Consider the following 17,500-nt stretch of genomic DNA (forward strand, 5'->3'; position numbering starts at 1 on the left):
CATGTCTTAACATGTAATGATGTCCAACCACAGCCGTCAGAACTAAAAAGAAAAACAAACTTAAATGAATATTCTTAATAAAGTCCTTAAGCATTATATGACGAACATGTCAACAAATCGATCAATAAAACATACGTTACACTTCACACTGCGGTAACTGCATTAGAATATCACGCACATTTACATAATTTACATGTACAACGATAATAAACAAAAGAAAACATTTACCTCATTGGCCTCACTCAAAGGGAATAAACTTTAATCCTTACGCCGTGAGGTAGTCCAAAAAAGGCACTCTTTTATTTAGCTTACTGCAGACGTGCAACCTCGTGGCTCGTCTCTTAATTGCTTGCTGAGTGTGCCAAGAAAAATGCCCCCTTAGCAACAACGGATGGAACTATAGAAAAGGTTCCCATCTAATTGCACAGTTAACACAAATACACATTTAAACATATAAATCTAACGAACAGAACATGAATTACTATTGAAATATTATTTCTCAATCTTTCAACTACTAATTGTTTCAACATTAAATCCAATAAAATGAACTTAAATGCGAGAGTTGCCTTTGACGGCAGCTACAGTTGTTTTCCTCTTCCATGGTTTTGCGTATGTCGGTATCGCTACTGCTGGATGTTGTCCTTCCAGGACAGAAACTGCCTGATATTAAAGTGAAAATGTTCTGCACCATCCAGGATTCGGTTCCTCACGTTGCTCTGTTGGCATCTGGTGGGGGTCAGAGGGCAGCCGTGGGCCTGGTGGGCACCCTTCATCAGATGAAAGAGGACCATCTGCTGGATACTTTGCTCTACATAGGAGGCGTTTCTGGGTCGACATGGTAACCATATTTACAGCTTCACACAGGTCAGGGTCATGAGATGAGGGCAGCAGAAATAACTCACAAGAACAAAACGGTTTCATATCTGATGTAAAGACAAAACTACGAGCTGCACCCACGTTACCATCCACAGAGGCAGGGACATGTGCACACCAGTCTAAAGACCACGTACTACAACTGAGAACGATAAAAACACATCAGAGTAGGGCAATGACCTCAGAAGGACTTTAGCAACCAGAACCAGGACAGAGTAGCTGTGTTTCCATCACCAGAACTCCAGGGTGAAACTTGACCAGGAGATGGGATGTCCCAGTCCTCTCAGCTGTTGTCTCTCCATTCAAATTCAGGTCTTTCAGAACTTTGCACATCGAGACTGCTTTGGCGCTGAGTGATGTCACTGAAACACACAGTATCATTAGCGATAACATTAAAAGCATTTATTCTGTCGAAGTTTATCATCATTTCATCAATTCAGAGGACCTGAGCAGCTGTGTGATCTAAATGTGGCGTTCAGTGACCAGAAGAAGTGTTGTTTTTTTACAGAAGCAACTCGCCTAACTTTACTGATGCTGCTTGTTTTGGACGACGTCTGCTGATGTCATTTCCAACTGAGTTAGAACCAATCAGCGTGAGTCAACCAAAGGTTCAGCTACTCCACCGGGCCGTTCCGAGTACCCCTGAGCAGGTACTCAAAAGGCTCCTGAAAACAGCCGTTCGGCCGGCCCGGTCAAGAGGAGCCACAACGGGAGGTTCCTGTAAATCAACCCCGAAGTTATGGAAGTGGAAACGAAGCTAACGAGGCAACAGCACAACACATTAGTAGAAACAAGTGGTGGCCATCACTAGGGCTGCAACAACGAATCGATAAATTCGATGAAAATCGATTACTAAAAGCGTTGGCAACGAATTGCGTCATCGATTCGTTGTGTTGCGCAACTCTTCCAAAAGCCCCCTCCCCTCCCGCCCGCCGTTGTGCGCAGACCGGTGGAGAGCCGGCAGGTGTTTGTAAGAGGAACATGGCAGAAGCAGCGAGACCCCAAAAAAGTAAAAACTTCTGAAGTTTGGGAGCATTTTCAGTTAAATCAGGCGAAGACATGCAACGTTTGTAGGTCAGACTTAGCATGGCACGGGAGTGCTGCAGTGATGATGCAGCGTCTTAAACGCAAGCATGTCAGAATCATCAGCGAGGAAGGAGAGAGCTCTGTGTCCGGGTAAGTTAAAAACTTTTCAAAAGTGATTCACCCAAGCCCCGGATTATCACACAGGCTAGACATGCCCTAAGCCCGTTAAAAAAAGTCTATAAAATTGTAAGCGCGACGCTATTAGATAGGGGGGGGGGGGGGGGGGGGGACTTGCGCCGCTGCGAACCGGTTCCGCCGTCACATTCCTGCAGAAACTGGTTGATCACACCGGGGCCAGACTACTAGCATGTGGCTTTACAACCACAATGTCCTCAGAAGCGAAGACGCTTTTAAAAGGGAGGGAGGAGTCCTAACTGTTGCTGCAGGCGTGTTGTGTGTGAGTGCAGTTATATACTGGTTAATATATTTTTGGGTTCAGTTGCTTTCATGTGGCCTAATGTGAGTCTATTTGGGATCATTGGAATGATCAGCAGCATTTCTTGATGTGACTTTATGGCAGTTGCCCAGGGCATCATCGCAAGGAGGATGGCATTCATTTACTTTTATTTTATTTGGTATTTTTCAGTCATTTTTGGAAATAGTGATTAATTTTGATTAATTCACAGCCTATGTTTGATTACATTTAAAAATTAGTTGTTTGACATCCCCAGTTATAATAAATGTCAACAGATGAGATCAAACAAAACAGATGAGAAATGCCCTTAAGCTGTTTAACTTGGACCAAGCATTTTAGGTCACAGATAGGTGTAGCTTAGGGTCTCTGTCTATACACCTTATAAGAAAGTTTAGGTGATGGCATGTTGTTTTTCTGCTATTGAACTGTTTTCTAATAATGTGTTTAATAAAGTGAAGGAAGGAGAAAAATAACGTTTCCCTAGCAGTTTTTAAAAATGTCCCTATGTAATCCGATTAATCGATTAATCGTGTCGAGATCCCATCCGATTAATCGATTATCCAAATAATCGTTTGTTGCAGCCCTAGCCATCACTCTTGTGACCAGTCAGAGAAGTAGTAATGATGTCATCGCTCATACCTGGCTACAACTCTGCTGCTCTCAGCAGTGACATGACTCGGTTACAGCAGCCCCACTCTCCTGACCCGTGCATCTGTCTTCACTCCCACTTCACCAGGTCTATGGCCTCCCTGTACAGTGACCCTCAGTGGAGCTCCAAGATGGATGAAGCTGTGTCGAGGCTGCTGGGACCTGAGGTCGGGCTGGACCATGCTCTGCAGTGGCTGGGTGAGCGGGCACAAGAGGAGAACTTCTCTCTCACTGATGTCTGGGGGGTCTTAACCTCTGCTGGGCTCATGAAACAGGTACCAGAAACACACACACACACACACACACACACACACACACACAAACACACACACACACACACACACACACACACACACACACACACACACACACACACCTGAAACAAATCCTGTCCTCCATCAGTTGGATCTGAGGAATCTTTCTCATGACGCTGTCGGGGAAGCCACCAACCCGTATCCCATCTACTGCGCCGTAGAGAAACGCTGTTTCTCACACGGACCACTGGAAGGTAAGACCTGGAGCGTGTCACTATCTACCCCTGAATGAGATCATCACTTGTGGAGGCTGAAGGTGGACTCACTTCTGTCTTAGGAAAATGGTTTGAACTGACACCACATGAGGCAGGATTCACGGAGTTGGGACTTTTTGTTCACACTTCTCTCTTGGACAGCAAGTTCCAGAGAGGAGATCTGCTGGAGAAGAAGCCTGCGATGGACATGGTCAGGCTACAAGGTGGGTCTCTGCAGGCTGAGCAACTCAAGTCCAAGAAGAGCTGAGGCAACACACGGGAAGACAGACGAGGTTTTATCTCAGGGCTAACCTCTGTGTTGGTGTTAATCATCAGTCCTACAATCATTCACAATCAAGATTTCACACACACACACACACGCACACTCACACACACACACACACACACACACACACACACACACACACACACACACACACACACACACACACACACACACACACACACACGCACACGCACACGCACGCACGCACGCACACACACTAGGGCTGGGGGTAAACGATTATTTTTAAAACGATTATTCTGACGATTATTTTATCGAATAGTCGACTATTCTAATGACTATTTATACAATTAATCTAATGATTATTTTTCTATTGCACAGTTAATAAAAACCAAAAAATCTCTAATAAATTCCTCCAAAAAATTGATTAATTGTTACTGTAAGAGAATAAACACTACAGGCCTTCCATTTTGTATAACACTGCTTTTATTGTGTTGGTTGGTTATGTTCTGGTGACGTGTAGATCTTGGGAGTGCAGGCTGCTGCCTGAGAGGTGGTTGGAGGCGGAGTGTCTCCATGCTGCTTCGTCTTGGTCACTTATGTGCGTGAGGCGAGTGGTGTTACGACTCTTCCTGGGGAGTTTGGCTCGTGTGCAAAAAGGAAGGGACAATAATGTGGGATTTAAAAGTTAAAATGATGATCGGGTTTATTTACAACAACAAAACATAAATCTTTCCATCCACAGGTTGGGAGTAATAAAACTAATTCTGCCTGTGGGGAATTAAAACAAAAGTACAGATAACTAGGGATGTCCCACTGGGCAAAGATTACAGGGTTCTGGACCAAAATAAGAATCTCCAAAGTTCCAAACTCTAAACTGGGCGGTTAAACCAACCTCAAGGTGATATTTTAAACTAAACCGAAAACCCAAAACACTCTAAATGTAACAAAAGGGAGATTTTATTACATTTAGACATTTATTAATTTGTACCACAAATTATTATTTTTTATATGTGTTCAACATGTTTAAATATCGCTTGTTTAATTAACCAACATTTCTAGTGTACAGCGCCTTGTTTGGTTGTAATGCCTTGTGAATGCGCTTTATAAATAAAATTGGATTGGATTGGATTGAAAAAAGATGAACTCTAAACCAAAACGTAACAGCTTATCCAAATGCAAGAAGCTGTTAGCGAAAATGCTAACAGTAACTTTACCAACGTTAAGTTGCCAAGTTTAAATAAACCAAAAACACCCAGCAGCAAACAGACCAGCTCGGAGGAGAGACTGCTACCACCAAAACAGCTCTCCTAATGTCTGAAAGAAGCTCCTTTATGAAGGGAGAAACGCTCCCGGTGATGTTCTACATCTGCGATAGAGACGGAGCAGCGCATTTGACCCCGGAAGTTGTTGTCCGTTGCCGGGAAACGAAGGCGGGCAAAACAGGAAAGGAACCAAGTAGCGGATGGACTTTGTTCCGGGTCTTCGGTATTTGGCTGAGATGTTAGTGAAGGCGGAGAAGAGGGCGAACTAGAGGAAAAACAGGCAGATTCCTCCTCTATTTACAAACTCCTGGGGATGCAACAAGTGGGCGCGGTGCGTCGACTACCGGATCTGACGTTGACGAATTTTTAGAATCGAGCCGTCGACGTCATCGAAGCTTCGCTACAGCCCTAACACACACACACACACACACACGCACGCACGCACACACACACACACACACACACACACACACACACACACACACACACACACACACACACACTCCTGCCGTGTGGCCATGCTGGCAAGTGGTTCATGAGGTAAAGGTCATTTTTATTTACACCAGAGCCACATGATGGCCATCGTGACATCCAGATGTTTCTGTTATATGAGTGGATGTAAAATCATAAGTAGTGCATGAAGCCGTAGCCACAGTAGAGACAACGGCACATTTAAAGTTCACTAACAAAATTATGAGTTTACCACTTACGAAATATTAATTACCTGCGCTCATCTAATCACTCCATCGCTACTTTAGTAAACTGCGTGGTCACTTCATACCAAGAATAGAATAGAATAGAATAGAATAGACTTTTTTGATCCCACAGTGGGGTAGTCACTTGTTACAGTAGCACCAACACTTAGAGAATAATTTGAAGAAAAGTAATAACAAAGGTACATGTACATGCATATAGACAGTATGTGTCACAATCTGCTCCTGCCTCCCTGACTGTGACTCTCCCCTGCCTGATTAGTCTTTATTGTTCTCACCTGACCCGTGTTAATCTGCCCATGTGTTCCTGATTGCTTCCCTGAGTATTTATACCTCCCGTCTTGTTTGAGTCTTTGTCGGATCATTGTTTGTTGTCAGCGTTGTTTTGTTCTGTCGTTCCCGCTCTGCCATTAAAACTACTTTTATTTCATCCATGCCTGCATTCCTGCCTCCTGATCTGCTCTACCACACATGGTCCGCCGTCATCCACACCCTCAACGTGACAGAATGATCCGACCAACCTGGACCTGTGGTGAGCTCTAAACATCTGCCTGGAGGATTACTTTTTTTTTGCTTTTTCTCCATTTAGCGGAGGGAGATTCCGACTCGAGGGGTTTTGGCGCATCCTATTTGTTCCCGGGGTGGTCGAACCCATTCTCCTCTCCTGCTTTCGGCCCCGTCCTGTTTTTTCCCAATGGAAGCCGCGGATTCTGGGGTTTTGGTGGAGTAAAACCCCCTACGCACGCCATCATTCTACGGGGTGGTAGGGCTGGTCTCCCCACTCCTTCTTCTGCTTCCTTGCACCCAAGCCTCTGCCTGTGACCCAGCGTATCGTGATGTGCACCTGCTCAGACCGTTTGTCGAGTACCTGCCGCCGAGCTGGGTTTCCTCGCGTTGCTCCTGCAGTTCAGCAACTTCCTGGTCCACGCCTGCGGGGCCTACGCCTGCAGGTCCTCCATGCTGCAGCCTCTTCAGAGTCCCGCCGTTGCAGTCTCTTCAGGGTCCTACACCTGATACTGCAATCTCTTCAGGGTCCCACGCCTGCTGCTGCAGCCTCTTCAGGGTCCCATGCCTGCTGCTGCAGCCTCTTCAGGGTTCCACGCCTGCTGCTGCAGTCTCCTGTTCCAGTTTCCGAGTGTTCCAGTTTCTGAGTGTTCCAGTTTCCAAGTGTTCCAGTTCCTGTTCCAAGTACGAGTGTTCCAGTTCCTGTTCCGAGTCTGAGTGTTCCAGTTCCTGTTCCGAGTGTTCCAGTTCCTGTTCCGAGTCAGAGTGTTCCAGTTCCTGTTCCAAGTCCGAGTGTTCCAGTTCCTGTTCCGAGTCTGAGTGTTCCAGTTCCTGTTCCGAGTGTTCCAGTTCCTGTTCCAAGTCCGAGTGTTCCAGTTCCTGTTCCGAGTCTGAGTGTTCCAGTTCCTGTTCCGATTGTTCCAGTTCCTGTTCCGAGTCAGAGTGTTCCAGTTCCTGTTCCAAGTCCGAGTGTTCCAGTTCCTGTTCCGAGTCTGAGTGTTCCAGTTCCTGTTCCGAGTGTTCCAGTTCCTGTTCCGAGTGTTCCAGTTCCTGTTCCGAGTCAGAGTGTTCCAGTTCCTGTTCCGAGTCCGAGTGTTCTAGTTCCTGTTCCGAGTCCGAGTGTTCCAGTTCCTGTTCCGAGTCCGAGTGTTCCTGTTCCAAGTCCGAGTGTTCCTGTTCCAAGTCCGAGTGTTCCAGTTCCTGTTCCAAGTCTGAGCGTTCCTGTTCCAAGTCCGAACGTTCCTGTTCCCAAGTCTGAGTGTTCCTGTTCCTAGTATTCCTGTTCCGAGTGTTCCAGTTCCCGAGTCGAGCGCTCCTGTTCCAGAGTTTGAGTGTCCCGAGTTTGAGTGTTCCTGTTTCCCGAGTTGATGTCTCAAGTGTTCTGGTTCCCAAGTACAAGTGTCCCGAGCCTCCAGTGTTATGTGGCTTTTGTGGGCGTCTGGTATCCGCCCCTTAAGGGGGGGTACTGTCACAATCTGCTCCTGCCTCCCTGACTGTGTCTCTCCCCTGCCTGATTAGTCTTTATTGTTCTCACCTGCCCCGTGTTAATCCGCCCATGTGTTCCTGATTGTTTCCCTGAGTGTTTATACCTCTCGTCTTGTTTGAGTCTTTGTCGGATCATTGTTTTTTGTCAGCGTTGTTTTGTTCTGTCGTTCCCGCTCTGCCATTAAAACCATTGTATTTTCATCCGTGCCTGCATTCCTGCCTCCTGATCTGCTCCACCGCACATGGTCCACCGTCATCCACACCCTCAACGTGACAGTAAGCTAGTATCGTAACCTTCAACCCCTAAAAACCACAAATAAAAAATGAGAACTTGGGTTCTAGAACTATGCAGCATACTGTAAGGGACACAGACAACTATATAACTTTGGAAGGTGGAAGTTTAAAGATGGCGCCGTCCACGGCCTGCCATCTGCTCTCCCGATTGTTGTTTTTGCTTTTTATTTTTCTGCGTTGCTCTTTGGTGGATAGTTGCTCAAATTTTGTTATGATCGCCTCACCCTTCTTGAACTTCGCCATAAACTTGGATTTGCCTATCACCGCTGTTCGGATCTAAGACGGTCCTTCACCCCGCTGTTTACGGTGGTCCCAGCTCTGCTGCTTCGCTCTCCCTGCTCGGCGTGGCTACCAAGGAAACGCCGCAGACGTGGCAAACGCGGGGGTTCCAAAGTGCGGCTCAGAGCCTCCTTCGGCCGTTCGTGCATGGGATGTAAACCTCACCTGTCACCAGAGTTGATACATGGAGATCATCGGACCTTCTGCATTCCATCACTCTGTCGAAGATTCTCTGGGGAATCCGGCCACCGGAATGCCTCAAACACCAACCCGTGGATCCACCGGGCCGTCAACCAAGCTAACCTTTGCTATCCTATGGTGGCCCAAGTGGCCCAGTCACCCCGGTCAGCTGATTCGGGTCTTCCACCAATCTTCAGGATAGCTCTCCTAAACGCCCGGTCAACTGGGAATAAAACCCTCATTTTAAGGGATTATTTTTTCCAGCATGAGGTGACATTATTCTGCATGAACGAGACCTGGGTTCTTCCTGGCGAGTCAGCTGCTCTGTCAGAGCTCTGTTCTTCAGACTGTCAGGTTCTGAACGAGCCCAGGCTCACTGGTCGTGGTGGTGATTTACTCACCATGTTCAGATCCTCTTTCCATCCTAAAAAACTTACTATACTGGTTAGTTCTCCACTGCTGTTTATTCTCTGCTATCGCCCACCTAAGTACAATTCAAACTTTCTATCGGAATTTTCTGATCTTTTAACAGACTTTCTTCCAAAATATGACCGTGGGATTATTCTTGGTGATTTTAATATACATGTTTAATGGCCTGACAAACCTCGTGTTGGTGGCTTTTTAGACATTTTAGATTGTTTTGGTCTCCAGCAACAGGTCCAGTCGCCCACCCATTCAGGATCGCACATTTTAGACTTGGTTTTGTCATTTGGGATCTGTATCTCTGAACTGATTGTTTACTCTGCATGTATCTCTGATCATTGTCCTATTATTTTTAATATCTGTGGCTTGACGCCTCCATCTACTAGGCAACATAATCAACACCTTACAAGAATAATTTCCCCCTCCACCACCAATCTATTAGCATCTAGCCTAGCTGCGACTTTATCCGCTTCCCAACCTGATTCCACCTGTGTAGGAGTTGAGGAGCTGCTGACCTCTTTCAACTCTACCTGCTCAACTGTTTTAAATGCAGTCGCTCCTCTAAAATCCAGGCATAAAAAAACTGTGGCAGACCCTTGGCTCAATGAGGAGACTCGTGCCCTAAGACGCCAATGTAGGGTCTGCGAACGCCGGTGGCGGAAGGATAAGCTGCAAATCTCCTACCAATTATTCAAGGATTCTTTGACCTGCTATCAGAAAGCTGTCCGCACAGCTAGAAACAGATATTTTGCAAATATAATCACTAGGCATAAAAATGACCAGAAGAAACTGTACAGTGTCCTCACCTCTGTACTATCCCTTAGAGGATCTCCCAAATCTTCTCCCTCTACAGGGGCTCTTTGCAATGAGTTTCAAAACTTTTTCCTGCATAAAATCCAGGAAATTAGAACCAGTTTCTCTTACTCAGGCTGGGTTACCTGTGTGGAACCTCACTGTCCACCCTCATTCTCTTGCTTTGCTCATGTGACACACTCTTCCCTGGTTGATCTAATCTTGACTATGAAGCCCTCAGGCTCTCCAGAAGACAGCCTTCCTCCAAGACTGCTGCGTGATGTCCTTCCAGCGGTGCCCCCTGCTGTTTTGGACATTGTCAATTCCAGCTTCTCCTCTGGTGTGTTTCCAGCTGGTTTTAAAAATGCAGTTGTTCAGCCGCTATTAAATAAACCAGGCCTTGACCAGTCTGACTGTGCCAGTTATCGCCCAATCTCAAAACTTCCATTCATCTCAAAAGTAATTGACAAACTGGCTCTCACGCAGCTTACTTCTCACCTAGATGACAATGGGCTTCTTGACCCATTCCAGTCAGGCTTTAGACGTAATTACAGTACAGAATCTGCACACATTAGGGTACTCAATGACATCCTGATTCTAACTGACTCTGGCTCCCATGTGCTGTTACTCTTACTCGACCTGACCGCAGCATTCGACACTGTAGACAACACCATCCTACTTCACAGACTTGAATTTTGGGGGGGTGTGACAGGTACTGCCCTCGAATGGTTTAAGTCATACCTTAATGGTTGTTGTTTTAGTGTTCATGTTGGAGACTGCTCTTCTCCCAATGTCCCACTTCCATGGGGAGTACCGCAGGGCTCCATCCTGGGTCCTCTCTTTTCAATTTACATGCTACCACTTGGTAAGATTTTAGTAAGTCTCGGGGTTAACTACCACTTTTATGCAGATGATTGCCAGATCTCCCTTCAAATCAACCAACAGCACTCCTTTTCTATAATGTCAGAATGCCTCTCCCAGGTCAGATCCTGGCTTTCTCAAAACTGCCTACGGTTAAATGACAACAAATCAGATGCCATACTTTTTAGCCCCACTAACATGAATGGTGCTTTAGATGTCTCAACTCTCCCACTCAGTCTCAAATCATGTACCACTAGCCTAGGTGTGAAACTGGACTCTGACCTTTCAATGTCTTCACAAGTCAATGCTACTGTCAAGTCCTGCTTTTCCAACTCCGCCGCATCACTCGTCTTAAGTCAATCCTCAAACGCCCGGATCTTGAGTCAGTCATTCATGCTTTTATTATTTCACGTCTGGATTACGCAAATTCTGTCCTGATTGGGATTAATGCTTCAGCCCTAAGCAAACTGCAGAAGGTTCAAAATGCCGCGGCCAGATTTTTAACCAACACCGACAGACGCATGCACATCACACCCATCCTCGCAGATTTACACTGGCTCCCAGTCAAATTTAGGATTAACTTCAAGGTCTTGTTATATGTTTAAGTTCTCTCCTTATAATAACTTTTTGCTTTCCTTGACGTTGGATGTGCTACTGCTAGTTTATCCGTTTAATTATAGATCCATAAGGATAAATACAATAAAGTTTATCTCTTGCCAAATAGAATATTTACGAAGAAATCACAATATAACTATAGACACATTACTTGGTGTGTGTGTGTTGTGTGTGTGTGTGTGTGTGTGTGTGTGTGTGTGTGTGTGTGTGTGTGTGTGTGTGTGTGTGTGTGTGTGTGTGCGTGTGTCTTCTGTCTGTCTTCTCCATCCCCAGTGAGTCGTGGAGGATGGCTGCTTATACTGAGCCAGGATTCTCTGGAGGTTTCTTCCTGTTAAAAGGGAGTTTTCCTCTCCACTGTTGCTTTATGCTTGCTTAGTATGAGGATTGCTGATTGCGGATTTCTTCTGATTGGAGTGGGAGGATATCTGGCTTTCCGTAAAATTGGGATGATGGGAGCGATTGGAGGGCGACCCGCAACCATGGACGGCACCGTCCGTGTGGATACCTCACAGACTGGGACGTTGCTCGAGGTGAATCGCAAGCTGGACAATGTCTTAGCTGCGTTACCGGTGTTAGCGCGCAGGATTGATAACATCTCGGAAAGGGTCACCGGAGGGTGTGGAGATGTTTTATCACCTAATTGGCTTCACTGGAGGACTTGAATGATCAATACAGACTTTAAGGCAGAGAGGAAAAATTATCTCTGCCTGACCCAAACAAAGTTCTGTTATCGAATCTGACGCCATAAGCAGCCTTGGAGTTGCGTGCAAAAAACCCCACGATGGAAGGAATGCAGACAAATGCTGTGAAACTCTACCCCCCCCCCCCCCGCCTTCACATTGTGGTCTCTACCGAGGTCGTTGAGCTAAAGGACTCACTGCTCTCTGTGCTTCCCCATGACCTCCCTCCCACCTGCGGAGCCAGCTGGTTGAGCACCACAGGAGCCAACGCTGAGGAAACCAGGATCCCCCCCCCCCACACACACACAGACACACACCCACCTACCGGGTCTCGTGTTGTGAACTGTGACGTCTGTGCTTACATGTCGGGGGGGGTTTGCATTAGAGTGCTACACCCTGCTGGTGTAACCCTGTTAATGCCTTTTTTCTCCCTCCCCTGAACTTTCCTCATGTATTCCCTCATTCATCTACAAAGGAGCGCCGTCATGGCTGCTCCCGCGGTCTGCCTGTATCTGTCCTGTCTATATGTGTGTGTGTAACCTTGGTCAGGTTGTACTATGGAGTCAAGTTCCTATGCTCTGATCTGATCTGAGCGCTGGCAATAAAATTCATTCTGATTCTGATTCTGTAAAGTCACTGACACTAGTCAGTGACTTGATGCAACTTGCTGGGTTCCTTATATAGGAAACATTATTTCTGATTGGCTTAATGAACTGACCTGAATTGGAATGTTTATTATGTGAAGTGCCTTGAGACGACTCTTGTCGTGATTTGGCGCTATATAAATAAAATTGAATTGAAATGAAGTTTACAAGGCTTTGTACTGCCCATCCCCATCCTATCTGATGGACCTGCTGACCCCGTATGTTCCCACCCGTGCCCTTCGGTCAGCAGATCATCTGCTGCTTGTTGTTCTGAAGGTTTGGTACGAATCACGAGGGGAGTGTGCCTTCTCTTATGCAGCCCCAAAACTCTGGAACTCTCTGCCCCTCCGTGTGCGTCTGCCTCCCTCTGTTAGCAATTTCAAGTCGGCCCTGAAAACGCACTTCTTTAGCATTGCCTTCCCTCCGTGACACTATTCATGACAATCTAGCACCGGATTTGATTTTTTAATTCTGTTTTTATGATTCAGTTGCTCACTTTTGGCACCTCGCACCATCTGGTATTTTATTTTGTTTTATTTGTGCCATTTCAAATGCTTTTATCATTCGTCGGCCGTCGCATTATTTTTTTTTATAGTGCTGTTAACTGTTCTCCTATTTTATTGTTTTTAGTAGGAATTTTTATCTCCGACTATTTATGCTTTGTTCTTATGTATTTTGCCTGTTCTTATCGTGTTTCTTGGTCAAACATTTGGCTTTTTTTATGTACAGCACTTTGGTTAGCTGCCATGCTATTTTGAAATGGTGCTTTATAAATAAATATGGTATGGTATGGTATGGTATATAAATCTGGTATTGCAGGAGTATTGAACACATACTGAGTATTGCACTGGTGTTATTGTGACCAGGATGATGCCAGTACCAGTTAGACTGAGAAGGTCTACACTCTTACTGCAGAGGGGATGAATGACGTACGGTAGTGTTCTGTTTTACATCCGGGATGTCAGTCTGCCGCTGAAGGAGCTGTCCATGGTCTCCACAGTGGAACACAGTGGGTGTCTCCTCAGCTGTGTCCAGTGGGCAGCTCAGAACCAAGCTAGCTTTGTTGACTAGCGTGTTCAGTCTCTTCCTGTCTCGGTCAGAGCTGCCTGCACCCCAACAGACCACAGCAGAGTGGATAACAGAGCCAACAACAGAGTGATAAAAGGATTTTAGCAGCTGGTATTAACTCTGAAGGACCTCAGCCTCCTCAGGAGGGGGAGGCAGCTTTGGCCCTTCTTATACAGCATCTGTGTTGTCGTCATCAAATTAACCCTAAAGGTATTTACAATGTATACGAGGCATATCTATGTTCTCTCTCTCTCTCTCTCTCTCTCTCTCTCTCTCTCTCTCTCTCTCTCTCTCTCTCTCTCTCTCTCTATCTCTCTCTGTGTGTGTGTACATGACATGACTTTGAGACTTGAGAAGAGCTTGAATTTTTGAGTTTTTTTTCCCATTTAAAATAAAGAAACAGTATTTTTTCTTTCATAAACGTTTCATCTAAATCTCATGTCAGAGCGGGATTAGAACCTGCTTTAGAGAGGATGTTCTAACCCTAACACACAGATCTCCTGGATTATTGACTACCTGATTAACAAACACCAGTTTTTAGGCTGAAGGTTTGCGCACTAGCTGACCAGGTGGAGCACCACAGGGCACGGTACTCTCTCCCTTCCTGTTTATGCTGTCCACCTCAGGTTGTCAGGGGACGTGGTGGACCGCTTTGTCGAGCGGAGTGGAAACTATCATCTCATCTTCAGTGTGAACCAAGCAGAAGAGATTGCTGTTGAATTTAGACGAAGCAGGATAACGTTAACCACCTCCATCGTGAGAGAGGAAGTGGAGATGGTGGGGGAGTTTTTAGGAGAAGAAAGCTTTATGAAAAATGTTTTGTCATTCATGTAAAAAGAAAAAAATTATGTTTTCTATTGAGCTTCAAAATGCAAAATGTAAAAAGAAAGTCATTTTCTAAATATGTCTAAAATGTTTTCTCTCCTGAGGACTCGAGTCGAGGAAAAACACAAAGTGCTGAAACTGAACAAAATGCAGATGATTATAAACGTTCTCCAGTGAAATGCCCTGAATCAGAGGACCCCTCCCTGCTCATGTGTCCTGATGAGTTGCTCTACTGTGCAGGTGTCTTAGGCTGTGCCCTGGCTCATGAAGACATCATCAAAGGCTTCATTCCTCCCTGGCTCAACGGTAATCTCTGGTTAAGATGGAAATCGGCTCTGTGGATGATGGGAATCTGTTCTACACTCTAACTTTGTGTTTTTGTTTCAGTCCCTGGACTCATAGATGGTGCTGCTGAGACATACCTACATGTGTACAATGCCCTCAGTAACCTGATATTTCTGATCAGGAGCATCGTTAAGGATCCAGCAGCTCTGACGGACTTAGATCAGCTGCAACAAGATCTAGAAGGTAGTAGAGCACATTAATCTGCTGCTGAAGAAAAACAGCACATGTTGCACAAATTAGTGTCAACAGTGGTTCATCATTTGGTCTGCTGCTTTATAATCATGCAGCAAATGATATGGCTACCAACGCTTTTTTCCAGCCAAAGTAAGCTGTGATCAGTCTGAGCTGCTGAACTCTAAAAGCCAAGAGGAGAGAAGAAGCTTGTTTCAGCAGTGGAACCTGGAGCTGCTGGAGGTAGCCCAGAACTGGAGCCAAAATCTGGAGAACACAACATTCAAATCACACGGTAAGGGAACCCTGCGGAGCAGTACTCGGGCCCTTTTACATTCGTGTCTACTGCCAGTAGCGGACACTCAAACAGGACATGAGATGAACTTAATGCCAAGACTTGTTGGGTGTCTGCCAGCTGGACTTGGCAGTAATTTGGAAGATTTTTTTTTTCTCCAGCTAGTTTTCTCACTCAGCAAATCCTTCCTCTGGTGATGAAATGGGAGTGGGGAACAACCAGCAACTTCCTCTATCAATACCAAGGTGAGACGGCCGGCGGTTAACCTCCACTCAGCCAGGCTACTCCAGGGTAACAGAAAAAACTGAATCCTTCAGTAAATGTTGCCCCTTGGCTCATCCAGGTCTCAAGCTGTTATAGCTAATCTACAGAACAAGCTAGGTTTTGAATGCAAACATGGTCACGGAACACTCACCCCTCCCCTCGGTATCTTCCCTCAGACGTTTCTGCTGAAACCGGAAACCCACAATGCCAGAGAAAACAACAAAGCACCGTTTTCTAGGTCCAGAGGTCTTATGTTGTCCGTGACGTCAAATGGTGTTTATCTTTTTTAGACTCTGGTAGGTTGTCCTGGAGGTTTTAAGACAAATATGAGAGAAACATATTTTTTACTGTAATCTCCAAAATAAATTTATAGCTATACTATGTTAAAGCATTGTTAAGAAGCATGAAAAATGTGATGAGATTCATCGTAGCCATAGCTGCCCTGGGGCGCACTAACAGAGGTGAGGCTGCTGAGCACGGGCACCTACAGTCCCTCCGACCGCCGCCAGCAGGCACGGCCGTTTTATTCAGACCATGGACTCAACGACTGCAACAGACAGAGCGAAACACGAACCTGCAACCCTCTAGTTATGCCACCATTGCCTCATTCTTAAAGACCTTCAAAGATCACATAAAGAGCACGATACAGCAGGAAGCTCCTAAACGATGCTTGAAGTCAAACCACCAATAAAAGCTTCTTAAGCTAAAAATGTCTTCAGAAATTTGATGTTGTGTTTGTTGTTGTGCACAGATTCCTCGGTTCCAGCTTGCCTCCATTCTGCAGAGATCTTCCACCTGATAGATGCTGGGATGCTGATTAATGTGGCCTATCCTTCATTCTTGGGAGACAAGAGAGACATAGACCTCATCATTGCACAGGAGTACAGTGCTGGAAACATGTTTGAGGTAGTGGCAGGGGCATCGTATGGAGAGAAATAAGACTCAAAAGATGTGCGTGTGTGTGTGTGTGTGTGTGTGTGTGTGTGTGTGTGTGTGTGTGTGTGTGTGTGTGTGTGTGTGTGTGTGTAACTAAAGAGGTGTATGTGTTTGGTGAGTTAAACACATTCACGCGCGCGCACACTGCATGGTGGCGCAGTGGTTAGCACTGTTGCCTCGCAGCACGAAGGTTGCAGGTTTGAAACTCGGCTGCGGCCTTTCTGCGTGGAGTTGTGTGTTCTCCCCATGCATGCGTGGGTTTCCTCCGCGTACTCCGGTTTCCCCCACAGATCACAACATGCCCTATAGGTTATAAATTGTAAGTCGCTTTGGATAAAAGCGTCTGCTAAATAAATAAACATAAACACATACGCACGAACACGCACGCACACACAAACACATCTTTTGAGTCTTATTTCTCTCCATACATCTTTTAAAATTGAAACAGTGAAACCTAATCAGAGTTTAATATATTTGATGACATTTCTTTTGTTAAACTCACTAAAACTTAGACCTCTGCCTCATGAACAGACTCTAACACTCGCCAGAGACTACGCAGATGAGGTGATGAAGCCTTTCCCAGAGATAGATGAGACGATCTTGAAGGACAGAGACTTTCCAAAGGACTTCTACGTCTTTGAAGGAAAAGGGAAGGAGCCGACGATTGTGTATATGCCGCTCTTCAACAGGAGGAACTGCAAAGGTGTGAACACACCATCAATCATGATCATGGCCCTTCAGATGTTTACCATTATGCTTCTTTTCCTGAATAAAATTGGCTTTTTGGAGGCCAACATTTTAAAAAACCCACCAAATGTTGCACAAGAGTCAGTCGTGTGTGACGTCTGACATCATGCTGAAATCACACGTTTGCCTCTTGTTTCCACATCTGCCATCTGACCTGCTCCAAATTTAACGTATTTATCCAACCCGACACATATTTATGCACATTTCTGTGGGCGTGACCTTATGTTTCAACAGCGCCCCCTAGAAGCATTAAAGGGCCACGCTTTCACCAGGGATTATGCAGCTCTGTTTCTTGTTGTGAGACAACGAAGCCCCGTGAATGACATCGTCGTGGGGGAAT

At 45.7% G+C, this 17,500-nt stretch overlaps 1 protein-coding gene across 1 annotated transcript in view; it reads left to right on the plus strand.

The window, feature by feature from the left end:
- The window catches only part of LOC107391550 (cytosolic phospholipase A2 gamma), a 25,388-nt gene that overhangs the window by 4,567 nt on the left and 3,321 nt on the right, over nucleotides 1–17,500 (plus strand). The window contains exons 3-12 of the mRNA XM_054742203.2: nucleotides 696–838; nucleotides 3,111–3,297; nucleotides 3,425–3,530; nucleotides 3,614–3,754; nucleotides 14,643–14,708; nucleotides 14,790–14,930; nucleotides 15,067–15,213; nucleotides 15,375–15,458; nucleotides 16,229–16,383; nucleotides 16,945–17,116. Of these exons, the coding sequence (XP_054598178.2) occupies nucleotides 696–838; nucleotides 3,111–3,297; nucleotides 3,425–3,530; nucleotides 3,614–3,754; nucleotides 14,643–14,708; nucleotides 14,790–14,930; nucleotides 15,067–15,213; nucleotides 15,375–15,458; nucleotides 16,229–16,383; nucleotides 16,945–17,116 (1,342 nt within the window). The remainder of the gene's footprint in view (nucleotides 1–695; nucleotides 839–3,110; nucleotides 3,298–3,424; nucleotides 3,531–3,613; nucleotides 3,755–14,642; nucleotides 14,709–14,789; nucleotides 14,931–15,066; nucleotides 15,214–15,374; nucleotides 15,459–16,228; nucleotides 16,384–16,944; nucleotides 17,117–17,500) is intronic.

Source organism: Nothobranchius furzeri, chromosome 18 (assembly GCF_043380555.1).
Source record: "Nothobranchius furzeri strain GRZ-AD chromosome 18, NfurGRZ-RIMD1, whole genome shotgun sequence".
Lineage (NCBI taxonomy): Eukaryota > Metazoa > Chordata > Actinopteri > Cyprinodontiformes > Nothobranchiidae > Nothobranchius > Nothobranchius furzeri.